This window comes from Amphiprion ocellaris, chromosome 16 (assembly GCF_022539595.1).
Source record: "Amphiprion ocellaris isolate individual 3 ecotype Okinawa chromosome 16, ASM2253959v1, whole genome shotgun sequence".
NCBI lineage: Eukaryota > Metazoa > Chordata > Actinopteri > Pomacentridae > Amphiprion > Amphiprion ocellaris.
This window is the reverse complement of record NC_072781.1, coordinates 6,266,328-6,281,089: the sequence shown is the minus strand read 5'-3', so window position 1 is coordinate 6,281,089 and position 14,762 is coordinate 6,266,328. Positions and strand designations below refer to the sequence as shown.

Below are 14,762 nucleotides of genomic sequence, written 5' to 3'. Positions count from 1 at the left end.
GCAAAAAAATAACAAATGATGGATAAAACACTTGAATATGGAACAAATGCTGAGGACAACCTATATGGGAGTCATCTGACAAATATCCACACTAAGACCAGGAGCATATGTATAATAGGAGGAAAAAGGTCAGAGGAAGAAGCAGGTCAAGAGGCTTTAAGCATTCCAATAACCGGAAATCTGTAACCTTCTGCACTTTTATACCCCAGGAGGAAGCTCACCTTGCTTGTCTTTCCTCCTACAAACCCACAAACAAACCCCATCAGAGCTGCATGTCAAGAGGAGCATGGTTTGATACTGAAAACAAGGGGAAAAAAACTGTCATATTCGCTAAAAAATGAGAAGCTGACGTGCTCTCTCTCTCTCTCTGCTAATGCATTTGTCCTCGATGAGCTCTATCCTTGTTTTCACAAACGTCCTGTGGTCTTCTGTTTGTTTTAATACTTTCCAGGGGTTTGTGTGTTCGGGCGTTGAGAAGATATGAATTTCTCAAACTTCTCGAAGATTCAGCCACGTGATCGAGCACCAGAGGACCGCTTCAAGCCATTACACGAGCAGCGGCTGCCACTTATTATTCCTCAGTGGTCCAGTGCATTAAGCCATAAGCCACATACTGTAACTCAGATGGCAGAGAAGGTGCATTAAGATTAATCAGTTCTCCCTATTTAATTAGATGCTCAGCTTAACGGCACTGCAATTCACAGGCTTCATTTTTAAATTATTAGCCGTTATTTTTCAGTCAAGCTTGCATTCCTAACTTGTGCATGAATCAAAAAGGGAAGTGCTAAATTTTCTCCATATGCCGTTCTGGAAGTTGCACGGCCTGTTTGGCATCCTTTACAACAAACGCTGACAGCTCGTCCACTGCCAGCCTCACACACCTGTGAAACCGAGGCCTGATGCGTGCCTCGCTTTACTCTGCAGCTACATACCGAGTCCCTGATGGTTGACTGGAAGCCTGTTCAAGCCTCACTGACTTTCTACGTTCTATAATCACATAAAACAAAAAAACTAAAAAAAAAAATAGACAACCCAGCCCAGCAACAGAATGAGGCGTCTCTGCCACTAGGAAGCCAAAACAGAGCCATGAAGTCAGAAATGTAACTTCTATTAACCTTCTGAATCCTAAAACCAACAGGTGGGGTTAAAAGGCGCTAATCATATGTGACCTGCAATTTCTCTGGAAAAACTACCAGATCTAAGCTGAAAATTGGGACATTTAATCAAAATCATTTCATTCTACACATCTTCTTTAAAGAATTGCCAAATATAAACCATCTGCAGGAACAGATTTTTCAAAAACCCCAAAAGTTCTGTGTTCCTTGCCACAACCAATAAGCCATGAGTGGTGTTTTGGTTGAACTGCAGACTTTTTATACAGAGCAAATAAATGCAAGCAGTAAAATATCTATAGTTTGTAGAGCCATCCTTTAGACACGAGAAATTCAGTTGTAGTCACCCTTATTAATGAAGAAGTCTAGTAACACTTTTTTTCACTTTTTTTCTTCTCCATTTTTACAAAACAACTATGTAATCAATAAAAATTAACTTTCATTTTTTAATTTATGATTTACAGAATTACAACTGTGTCGTACTGCTCAAGAGACATTTTTGAATTCTCTCCACTTCTAGCCATGATTATCCTGTTTCCACAGAGGTGCAGGACTTTATATTACAGTGAACACTGAGGTTACAGTGACTAAAAATGGGACAGGAACAAAAAATTTGCCAAGAAACTACTTGTGATTGAGTGAGTTAACGCACCTTTCAATCAGTGCCAGCTGTGAGAGTTATTCTTCAACAACTCTTCCTTCAAAAGCATCTGTTCTTCATCAAAACAGGCCTTCCTCATAAAAACTCAGAAAGCAGAATGTTGCAAGCCAATAAAATCATTGCACAACACATTTGTACGACAAATGCATCTTTATTGTTTTGTTGCAATCCTCCTCCACTCTCTGAAGCTCTTCATCTGAACTGCATATCTGTTGGAACTACTATCATCACCTAATGGCAGTGATTTATTCTGCCTGCGGCTCTGTGTTTACTTACAGTTCCACCTGAGTGAATCAGGGAGCCTAAGAGAACTTTAGTATCATATTGTGCAATAAAAAAAGAAGCCGGATTCCTCTCAGATGATCTTACACAACTATTTTTATCCTGAATTCATTTGTGGTACCATTAAAATGACGAAGCTGAAAATAGTTTCAGCATTAGCATCCGGTGTGCTAATGATCACCCCATTCTGGTCCTCCCACTGGAAGGCTTCCCATCCCTCCTCTCTGCAATAGTTTCACAAGTGTTGCAATAATATTATCCATCTATTCACTCAGAATGGTTTTACACGCAGTGAAATTCAGACCTGAAACCAAAATCTGATGAGTTTCTTTGTTGTTACAGGGATTCGTACTCGCCAGAGGCACCAGCAGCTCTAATCTCCAGCAGGACACCCTCCAAACTGTTGTCTGGTGTCTTGGAGAAAGGACAGTAAATCACAAAATACCCCTGCAGCTGAATGCAAACGTTTCTTCGCATGCTTTCACCAACAGCTGGATGCATCACAAACAATATTAGGAGGACATTCTGTTCTCCGTGATCAGGAGAAATTCTTCCTTAAGTTTTGCCTTGAAATTTTTTGACTTTAGCTCTTAAAATCAGTCCACTTTGACAGTGATAGATGAGTCTGGATTTTGTCAAGAAGGCGTTCAGTTGAAAAGGAGGAATTAAAGAAATATAACACTCTCAGAGCACATAGAAATTATAGTGGCCATATTGGAACAAAGAGCAGATGACTGAAGGGCTTATTTCCAAATGTATTTTTCTCTCTTTTAACATGCATATGAAAAAACAATGTAGTGTAGAAAACCAGTAAAGTTGATCAAAAAAATGACATCATTTCAGATCATCAGTTATACTTTCCTAAAATGATCAGACATGACGCTGCATGCCTCATCATTTTTCTGTAAAAAGGGCTTTGTCCAAAGAAACCTGTTTCCTGTCCAGCGTTGCTGTTCTTGGCAGCGTTCTGCAGATGGGACTGATTTCTGACAGACCACACACCATTTAAAGGGTGGACGGTGTTTATTTTTATGAAGGGGCTCGCAAATACCTCTCAAATGGGTCAAGATATTTGCACAAATTAAGTAACCTATACATTTACCGGTCCGCCCTTTCTTCTCTGCCGCCCCACCCTTTGCTGAAATGAATAGAGAAATGGCTCTGATATGTTACACGGCACGATCTTGACATGATGATTGGTTCTTTGAGGTTTATGGTGTATACAGATGTGTCGCAGAGCTGTATGTGTTAAAAAAAAAAAAAAAAAAAATCAAACAGGATCTCATTAAGGAAATGTCCTCAAAGACGGCACATGCGTTCGACACACGTGACTCTGTGTGTTCGTATATCACGGCAGCGATCAACATGGCAGAGGCATGTTTCCTGGACCTCGCTGCAGCTGTTGATTCAGCTGGAATGTATGCATGTGTGCGTGTGTGTGTGTGTGTGTGTGTGTGTGTGTGTGTGTGTGTGTGTGTGTGTGTGTGTGTGTGTGTGTGTGTGTGTGTGTGTGTGTGTGTCTGCGAGGGGGACGCAGAGGGCTTTCGGGGGTGTAAAGCGGCTGTAAGCACAGACACTGAGAGAGCAGCGGTGCTCGAAGCTGACAGCATCGACTGAAGCATCCCCATGAGACTCAACAGTCATGTTAACAATCCGAGTGCTAACTCGCAGCTACAGCCCCATTACTCCTCGGGACTAATGCTAACATATGCATGGTTATAAAAGAGCAGCACACATTACAAGGGGTGGGGGGCACTTTTGCAGGAAACATGCTGTTGAATTATAATCAAGGCTGCACATCCTTCACTAGCCTAATAATTTAAACTGTCGGGTAAAACACAAACATTTGTGTTTATGCGTATTTTGATGCCACTCACACTGACCTAGTTATTTCTACATCTCATGATTTTTTGCTGCCAACCCAAATATTTCATCCTGACAGTCTCAATTTTTCATATTTGCTCTGTGTCAGCGCAATGAAACGCAAGATGCTTCAGCGCTACAAACCAAATGAAATGAATTACGCCTGGCCACGGATCTGAGTGCACTGGCACTTATGTATCACGCCTGGCATTATTTACAGAACCACAACGTCTGGGATGGAGGGATGGAAGTTGGAGGGGGGATCAGGGATGAACTGGCTGGAGGTTCAAAGGCACGAGTCAAATCCACTCCAAGCTCCTTCTGTGGTGCACAGTTATCGTCTTAACCAGCCGGGCGTCTTGACTCTTAGCTGCCCCACGACTCAACTTCTTTCCAAAACAGCTTATTGGTCTGTGCCATGTTCTGATGCACAGTCCAAAACTTTGAACTGTTGTCTGATGCACGTTTTCCATAATACTATCAAGAATTTCCCTTGTAGAGAAACCCTCCTGTTACAGCAGACTGATAACAATGATACACCAGTGGTTCAATAGAGATGAAGTAACAATGAAACGGCAGCAGGGGACAGGAGAGACGAGAGAAGAGGAAAACATGAGGTAGAGAAAGAAGACCAAAATAAAGAGCGAGCAGAGGGCTGTAGCGGGCGAGATTCCCTCATGTGAGCTGCAGGGACTTGCACATGACTGATTTCCCAGCTGGGGGACCCTCCTATGGTCGAACTTTGTCTGCCACCTTCTTTACTTTTTCACTGACTGCATAAAGAGCAGAGACTGTTTGCACTCTATTACAAAACTGTTGTTCTGAACTCCAAAGGAAGTCCAGCAGACAGTGAGTAAGAGAGTTTGATCAACCACAGCCAGCGGACCTGGGGAGAAAGTGCAGGGGTGGGACCATTTAATGTTGCTCTTGTCAGCGACCGGAGTCTAAATCTCACTGCTGAGGCAACTCCAAAATCTCATTCCCAAAGCCTTGTGTGTAAAAATGACCATATGCTTTCTTACGTGAGGGAAAGAGTGTCTACGCATGTACTTTATGAGTCTGAATGAGTGTGTGAGGTACATGGGTGTGTTGGACGGACAGGAAGCGGTCCAACTAAGAGTTTCCATTTTCATCAACTTCAAGGTATTTCACACACCTCATCCATTTTCTTTCAACAATACTGTTCCACAGTCGCACTCGCTGTTTATTTTCCCGACTTTAATTGGGCATGTATGGGGATCACGCTATCAGAGGGAAACTATACAGAGTTATCCAAATGGAAATTCTACAATAAAAACATGACTGCAGCACTCCTCTTTTACTGCCCCTCGCCAGTCTGCCAACTCAAACCGCTGCACACTAATTTCTAATTGACAATTTAAACTCAAGTAACCACTGTTTCTTTGAACAAGCTGTGACAATATTCAAGCCAAGGACTCTAAAAAATATGGCTGGCAATGTCAATACGCCAACAGCCGTATTTTGTCGGAACGGCTTTGTGGACTTGGGTAGACATCTACACAGGATATCTTAAACATTACGGTTAAATCCAGACCAGAGAAGTGGAGGCAGGGTTACATACAGTATCTAGAGTCCTTGTTAAAATTCCAATGAGGGGAATCTTAAGGCGCCTGGTTTGCATTACTTGGGTTTTTGAAAACTGCTTCAGGGACAGTTAAATTGCCTCCTTCTTTGACATTTAGCTCAGCTTCCTAACCTCAAAAAAAACAAATATGGAAAATAGACAAAGGAGGACTGCTAAAACAAACCGCTGTCCATCATTTATTTCATTACAGCCCTTTAACATACTAGAGGGAGTTTAACATAATCAGGAAGCTGGGTTTTAAACAAAAAAGAATCCACTTGAGATACTTAAAGGGAACCACATAATTAACAAGATACCTTTAAAATATCTGGTGTCAACATTAATTTAGGGTCAACAGTTAACCTGCATTGTTAAAAATGTTTCTATTTTCAGTGCCATGTGATAAATTTTAATTTCGAACCATGAGCTATCATGCCAACACCGAAATCAGATGCTAAGCACAATGTTTTCCTCCAATAACCAGCATTTAATCTGAACAAATCTGGTTGCCAGTTTATAGACATGTATGTGGTGTGTGCATGGGAACATGCGAGCAGTTAGGAGACGGCGGGACGACAAGCTATCAACAGCACGACCTGTGTTTTTGTGACCACTGCTAGATGAAGATTTTTGATTTCTCCATATACAAAATCACAGAACAAAAAGTAGAGAAAAAATGAACTAAACATTGCTTATTAGCTAGCAGGCTGAGACTGACACACTCAACATGAATGTCTCGAGGATCATTGATGTTGACGAGACGCTTGTCTGCAGCTACCACCAAGAGAAGAAACAGTAGTTGGAATTGTAAAAAAAAAAAAGCCCTCAGTTTCCAAAAGTGGACAAAGGTTACCAGGTCAGGAGCCTACTTGATGTCTTCACCATTTACATTGTCGTGCATCAAGAATTAATCTTCAAAGGTCAGACTATCACGGCAGAATTCTGCTCTAACGTCCAGAATTCGTCTGAGTGAGAATATTTGGCGCAAATAGCCTGAAATGTGGTGCGATGATATATAGCCACTTCAATGTGGTCACAACATAGTGATTACGCACTGTTTTTTTGGCCACAACAACGCAACATTGCTGCCCTACTTGCCAGATCTGGCTCCTTCTTTCTCTTCCCCAAAATGAAATTCAAATCCGTGAAGGGTCTGTGTTTTTTCACAGTTCAGGACATTCAACACTCATGGCAGATGGTGCTTGACATGTTTACGTGACGGGACTTCCAGGGAGCGTTACAAGTTTGCAGAGGCACTGGCAGCAGTGCATCACTGCACGAGGAGACTACAGAACAGCTTTTTCACAGAATCTTTTAATCATACCTCATACAAGACATTAAGGTTAATGGTTGTTATTCATATTAGTGCCAACTGAGTATACAGTAATATTACAGTCTGTTACGTAGGTGAGAGCCTCAAAACTCATTCTAAGGGATGGGTCTAATTACCAGTGTGTGAAAGAGCAAGAGATAGCATATTCTTTACTAAATGGTCATTCTTCAGGAAATATATCTTATTTGTAAGATTTATGTTTTTTGTTGGCAAAGGTTTTCAATATATGCATCATTTATTTGTTTGGTTGTTGGGCTTTAAGTGGCTAAAACTTTTTGGGACTGTCTCATCCATTTCAAGGCCAAACAGGGGCTTCAGTAGCCCCTGTATCGCCACACCACCAACACGTTATCTTGTTTCTACATCGGCTCTCTATGTGTAAAGGCCAAGTTGTGCTTTTTGCACCTGCTTGCCGGTAGGTTCCTCAGAGTTCAATGAGACATAAATTATGTCGCTTACCCAAATTTACAAAAGGTCTCCAGGCATCTGTCTGGAGACCAAAATTTGTGACCATGCCAACTATACGCATGGTAACAAATGTTTTATTTTCCTGGGATGCAGCGACTGGTCACACACCAGGAAAATAAATGATGCTCAACACAAATGCTTGTTTTGAGGAGAGATTGTGCAACAAGATTCACCGTTACCCACAACCTTTTAATGTATCACTAAAAGTGCTGCAGTTGAAGTAATCGCTGCCGGATGTGGAGGGTTCTCTGACTTGTAGCTATTGGTGCGCAAATAGAAAAAACTCTACAGAAATCCTGTGCTATGTCCACCCACTGTGTTTGGTACACCTCAGGAATAATCAATGACACAGCATAACTAACTGCTATATCCTATAAAAAGTACAAAGTCAAAGTCTTTCAGAAACAGCCACAGGAGTCTGATGTGTTTTTCTGTGTTTATTATATATGGGGCAATGTGACCATCTGTGTGCAAACCAACATGGACCCTTTGTAGTCTGAATAGAGCCGAGCGTGGTCACGAACAGCATGATTTGACCGTCAGACTGTCATGACTGTTGAGTTTCAGAAGCTGACACGTCTCTCCGGTCTCTAGCTCAATAACTTGAAAAATACAGGCTATTTTGGGAAGTCTTATTAGGGTAATTAGTCTGTTGCAATTAATGTTTTATATTGTTCATATTTCCCAACTCTAGCGAGGATTAATTGGAAGAATAGAAGCTGAAGAAGTCATTAGTGAATATCCAGAAATTACTTCACTGGGGGCTTAGTACCTTAGAAAATGAGCCTTTGCATTTAGAACTTGTATGAAAGACCATTTAGCAAGAAAAGAACTATTTAAATTGTGCAATAATTTTTTAAATCCAGACAGTGTCTCACACCCGACTGATCAATGTGCACCAGGGAGAGAATGTGAGCAAGTTTTCACCCATTTAAGACTATTTAAGATCACTGAAGCGAATCCTTATTTTATTGAATGAAGTGAACCTTGGAAATACTAATTAAATCATTGACTAAAATAAGTGTAATAATGAGGCAGTGCTGGTCTGATCGGGCCTGTGTTTGGCATGGTTTTAAACAATCTCGTATATTATGGCAGATTATGTAAGTGAGAAAGGCCCAAGTGTTGTGTCAGCTGTGTTTAGCATCAGAGGCCTGGAGCGGTGGAGCGTCAGTGTCATTCCGTTGTTTTTATTTGTTTGGATTTGCGATTAGGAGTGACTGGAGGAGCACCTGACATCTGCTCCCTTACCAAGCGCTGCTCAGTGGGCTCGAACACAACCCAAAGACAAAGCAAAACATTATCCAAGAGCAGACTACACACACTCACCTTCTGAAAGAAATCCTCCCCGCCATTGACTCTCCCCTCAGAGGCAGCTAGAGAGAGACAGAGAAAGAGAAAAATAAATTCATAAAACCGCAGTCGCTCAGTTTTGAATGCACAACGTAACCCTAACGCGGCCAAATCACACACAGATTAACCGGCCCTCAAAATGTTACGGTATCTTCATTCAAAGCTGTGTTTACGGTGGATCTCGATTTCTTTGGATATTGTGTTTGGCACCGTTACTGATACTGTCGATTTGCAGGAATGGAATAAAATGTTCCAAGTAATTTTCTATAATCCCAGAGATTGGATACAGCTTCCGTGTAACAAATTGATGGATACAGTAAAAATATTTGAGCGCTCTACAGTAGCCGGTAATGGAGTGTTTCGTGCCACGTTTGGGTCGACTGGTGTCGGTTTCTCACTTCTTAAAAAAGGCTTTCACACTTTTGAAATTTGTCTGTCAGCGCACTGTAAACTTCTGGCCTTGGCAACGGCAGGCTACAAAGTTGCCCCACATCACCTGTAAACAAAATAAACCCTCAGAATAGCCCTGGCGTTTTTAAGTAACTTTCCAAGAAGGTGAAAATGCCAAGAAATTCCCTCAGCTGATACAATATGCTGGATGGAAGCAGAAAGCCAACCACCAAAGCAGGTCGGGCCTGAAGCCGCTCCAACACATCTGCAAGTCCTTCTGACTGTGGCAGCTCTGTTGATGCAAACTACATATCTGCTATCCAAGGAGAGTTCTCATGTTGCTCTGTCATTTGGGAGTACAGCGAAGGTTTAATGATGCATTTCAGCCAGATTTCTTGAGAAGGATCTACGGCTGTCTGCGTACTGTAAATCTGGGTCACAAGCAGCAGCAGCAGAGTCATTGCGGGTTATACAGTCAAGTCCTGAATGCTGACCTCAGTGCAACAACAAGAACAATGTTATGATTAGAAGAAAACCAAAGTACTGTTTCATCTTCTATTTCAGAGTAACTGCTTGGACTAGAATGACTCTAAAATTGACTGAAGAGTTTAAAAGTCCCACTGATTAAACCCTCTAAAAACGTATCTCTGTATTAAAATGACAAATTTAGAAACATTGCAATGAAAATAGTTCTTTCCGACCTTAAAATAGCTTAGATGTAACTTAATGAAGTCACTGCCTTTGTCTCCACCCACTTCTTCCTAGCCGCTGCAGCTCGAGCACACCAGCTAGCCAACAACTCTGCTGTAAAACTACTCTACGCCAAACAATAGCAAGCTGCAATACTGGAATAATCCAGCTTTGGATGTTGGCACCAGAAACTGATTCTGAAGAAGAATAAAGATGCAGCTGACAGGATTAGTTCCTCAGGTTTGTTACATATGAAATTCTCATTATGCGAATCTGTTTTTTTTGATACCATAATTGGTGAACTGCAGTTTCATGGCAGAAAAGCTCAGCCTTGGTTTATTTCACTCACGACATTTCTCTTAGCACGTAAAGAAAACACAATATTGACATGTTAACAGGGTAAAAAAACAGATTTTAAGCAGAGTGGGTCTTCTCGGTGGACCATCAGCTGATCAAGAATGAAATATTCTGATAGTTGATTAACTGTTTCAGCTGTTTTTCCAAGAAAAAAATTCCAAAAGTTTTTCTATGTCCAGTTTCACAATGAGAATGTGCTGATTTTGTCTTGGGCTCTTAAAACAACTGTGATGGCCAATGATAAATCGAAAAAATAACTGACAAATTGATTGATTGCAGCCCCACAAAATACACTTGAAAAACACGCAACCACATGCTAAGTTACACCCCTCCATTATCACTGCTATTATCTTTAAAATCCAGCAAATCTTGCTCAACTTCTATGTAGAATTTCCTTAAATTTATAAAACCTGTTCCGGTTAAAATTATGCAATACCTACAATGCACACAGTATTACATGGTGACTACACTATGACCGTGACAAACATTAAGACTTTCCCATCAACAACACGTCAACAGAAAATAAAAACAGTTTCCTTTTCACAAGAAACAATGCTCACACTGCCCACATCATGGGGGTTTAACATGCGTTTGTACTTACGCAGACTTTCTAGTAAACAAGTCTGGACCACACTTAATGAAGATGGAGAGTCTCATCTGCTTCGACTCAACAGGTGAGTTAATCTGAGTTAATTTGTTTACACCAAATGCTCACTACCCCATTACACTGATAATGATGAATTCTGGTAGTTTCTTAGCTCATCATTCAAATCAGAGGACTAATAAAAGGAAAGATCAGAAACTTTTGGCCAGTGTAGAACACAATAGTAAATCAGCAACTGGTTTTAATGAAATGGTCATAAACATTAAGAAACAACTGCCAAGAATCATCCTCCTTAATCTGCACCGATCAATCCAATATTCACCCACAGAAGACTACAAATCTGCTGATGTACAACACATCCAGTTTTGCTGATGATTTAAACACAACCCCAGCTTTGAAAACACAGAAATTTCCAGCTGTTGTGACATTCAGGCAAGAGTGCCATTAACAAATGAAATCCGTCACGGATGGTGAAATAACAAGGTTGTTCCAAGTAATGTTGGACGCATCTTTAGCTGCCTGAAGAGCCTTTGATTTAACTGTAAACCAACAGTGACTTTACCAAATAGCTGATGCTCGCAGTGATTCGCTCTCGGCCTGCCGCCAAATGCTGCACATAATCAGATAACAGACAAGACCGATAATGACGAAGAGAGCAGAAAGGGCACGCAGCCAGCTGTAAACATCGATGTGACGCGCGTTTAAAATTTCATTAGTTAAGACGACTCTTTATTTAGCAAGCTGATATAAAACTACAGTTTTAATATCTGACTGGTTTTAGAGGCAATTTATTAAGGAAAAATACAAATAATCTGTCATATCTCTCTACATTCAAACAACTCCCTGCTTTTCTGTATCTCATGTTATACACTGACAAAAAACTAGGATTTGAGCTGCAGAAGTGGAGAAGGCACAGAATAAATAAACAATTGATAAAGCATCAGTAGATTAACTAACATGATAGTTCATATCTGTCCTAATAATGGCTCTACAACGGTTGATAAGGCCACTTGTGCATATTTGCTTCGTCCTGATGATAGTATGTTTAAGTGTTTACATCCAATATTTAGTTTAGAATAAAACAGCTCTGACAGAAGTGCTCATCTCTTAGGTGGCCTGAAGCCATCCAAGATTATGAAAGACCGACCCTGATGCTGTTTCCCGTAAGACAAACAAAGAGGAGTGCAGCGACATCAAACAGACGGTTTTTCCCACTTGTCTGGTGGAAAACTGTCTAGTGCAGCAGACCAGTTGCTCTTCTTCTGTGGTCTCGGTATTCTTTTATCGACTAAACAAAACTAAATCCCCTGGGAAAGTCTCCGTCAGTGGCAAAATAATGAGAGAAATAACTGCAAGTCAACCAAAAGGACACATTTACTTCTGTTATTGGCAGAAAAACAACATCATCATTACTCTACTCAGAAATGTACTGTTAAACTTTGGATTCACACAGTGCAAAAACTCTGCTGTATGTCGACCTGACTCAAGGACATGATGCGGCTTTATGTCGCTGCTGGATCTGAGACACTCGGCAAGAAAGTACAGTTGCAAAACACTGCATTATCCTCCTCATCGGATGACACAAGTACATGAAAAGCTGCATTAAATGCAGAGTTCACCTTTAAGCATTTAATGTAACATCAGCCTCTAATAGGGGAAGCTTTGAACCATGGTACCCATATTAAATGGCAGCTATTTCCTTAAAAAAAGTTTGTTGTGGTACAATTTCAGCTCTATTACACTTTCAGCCGTTAACATCTAAATCCAACCTGTCAGAGTCAAACAACAAGGTTCAATGAGATGTAGTGACCCGATTGAGGAAGAGATTTAAAAAATGCTCAAAAAAATGCAACGCCACAACAACAAACTGACAAACACAGTTCAAGAGCATTCTTGCCACATGAGATGTGGGAGCTGAAAGGAATCTGACATTAAACATAAGGGTAAACATGAGCCATGTGCTGAGAGCAAAACATCCTGTCGGCAGATGAGTAAACCGGCCGTGCAACGACCCAGAGCAGCAACAGGAGGGTCACAGCCGGGGGTCCGAGGAGCTCTGCGGTATATTAAGAGATGAAGGAAGATAATCGTATCTTACTAATAGCTAAATTGTGTGCAGTACGTTCCAAAATAAGTCGTAGTTGAGCTTTCCAAAACCAAATTCTGCTCTCAGCTTGCTATAAGGGAAATGCTACTTGAGGCATTTATACGTGGAGAGGATCAACTTTCTTCAGCAGGTATAATTCTGATTCTAAAGCTCTAAAAGGAAGGTTAAGTGTTTGTTGGCGGCTGTTTTAATGTTTGTAGCTAGTTGAGAATCCCAACTACATGAGCTAGAGAACTCTGCATATGTACTTCTTTTTCCCAGTTTTTGGCCGCTGCTGACTACCTGCACAGGTGCAGATTCAGCCACGTTCATCGGTAACAGAACTGGTGCTCATTCTGTTGTTTCCTCATGAATGATTCACACAGCCGGTAAAACAATACAGCCCTGATTTTCTGTCATGTCAGATCAACTGAACTCTGTCATATATTACAGAAGTAGCGACTCTGAAACTTCATCCGCTGCATCTCTGTCCTACACTGTGTAAATTTATCTCTGCTTCGTTTAAACACCATCCATCCTTCCTTCCTTCCTTCCTTCCTTCCATCCATCCATCCATCCATCCATCCATCCATCCATATACCTGGGATACTGGTATCAGTAATCATTGAAGGATAAAGACAAAAACTGAGCCAAGGTGAGGTAAAAACAAACAAACAAAAAACAAAACAGGAATAATATTTAAAAACCTATAGACAATTATGACAATCTTGAATTGGGATAAACAATTTTTAAATGAAATATTGTTTGTGCTATGGAGAAAGAAGTAGGACATATGACATGTGGAAATGACAAATGCAAAAAATTAGATGACATGGAAGTTTAATGTAAAGTTCAATTATTAAACATAAAGTGACAAAAGCAGTGATTAAATGAGGGATGTGTAACCAATAAGCAAGTAATAGAACACATGCAGACAGCTCAGGTAAGTCAGTCACTGATGGCCAGACACAAGAAAACGCCTGTGCGACTGAAAGACCGTGAGCAAAGAGCATCATATTTGTGCATTCTTAGTCCACTGACCCTAAGTTGTATATTTATGGTTGAATTAAGGGCACATTATTATTAGTCCGCTGCTGACTAACTTTTCAGTGCAGGAAACCACCAAACTCAACTTTCTCTTTTCACAACATTCACGTTTCCCGGTTGTTGTGTTGACCTGATTTGCCCACAACACAAAATTAAAAAGGGAAAGAAGCAAACCAGAGAGATCTTTTTGACATTTGTCTTTTGCTTCTTTCTCAAAGAATTGACAGCCATTTTACCACAAGAATGCACAGCTCCCGCCTCATTACTCAGATAACCAAGAACCCTATTATTTCGTCTGCCAACAGAAAAATCCAATTTAAATTATAGGCCTTCCTTTGGACAAACTGAACATTTGGACAAGAGCTGAAGAGCACATCCCTACTTTAAAGTATATTTTTCTGCATTTAGTGGCTCTGATTCATATCAAAGAGACTTTGTTTCATTTATTTCTCAAGTGCTTGAATGCTATTGTTTTTTTCAAACCAGGTTATGCGAGGACAATGCAGCGCTCCTCCCTTCCAGCACGGCAGATTGTACAGGCATCGCAGCTGAGAAACGACACAAAACCCCTGAGCACAGTTCACATGTTGCAATCAGTTCCGTCCCCTGGTGCATTTTTGCAAATATGGAGCAAATAACTGAAATAGTGCAGCTAACTTGATTGTCTTCTAATATGAGAAACTTGACGTGATGGTTGCAGTTAATCAGATCCACACCCTCTAATTTTCTCCCTGTAATTATTTAATGTATCCAATCACCGTCACTGCATGTAAAGGGCTGACAGAAGTCGCAGTGGAAAGCATGTGATGCTGGCAGATGGAGCGGGGTCTGGGATCCATTATTTTGTGGAAAGACTAACTTTCTGGGAGATTCCGCTGTTTTGACACTGCAGGAATGTAAACAGCGTTGATTTCTACAGTTTTTGGCTTCA

At 40.8% G+C, this 14,762-nt stretch overlaps 1 protein-coding gene across 2 annotated transcripts in view; it reads right to left on the bottom strand.

Moving 5' to 3' along the window:
* The window catches only part of LOC111581569 (protein bicaudal C homolog 1), a 71,543-nt gene that overhangs the window by 44,727 nt on the left and 12,054 nt on the right, over nt 1-14,762 (bottom strand). For both annotated transcript variants that reach the window (XM_055018594.1, XM_023289788.3), the window contains exon 2: nt 8,634-8,680. In XM_055018594.1, coding sequence (XP_054874569.1) covers nt 8,634-8,680 — 47 coding nt within the window. The remainder of the gene's footprint in view (nt 1-8,633; nt 8,681-14,762) is intronic.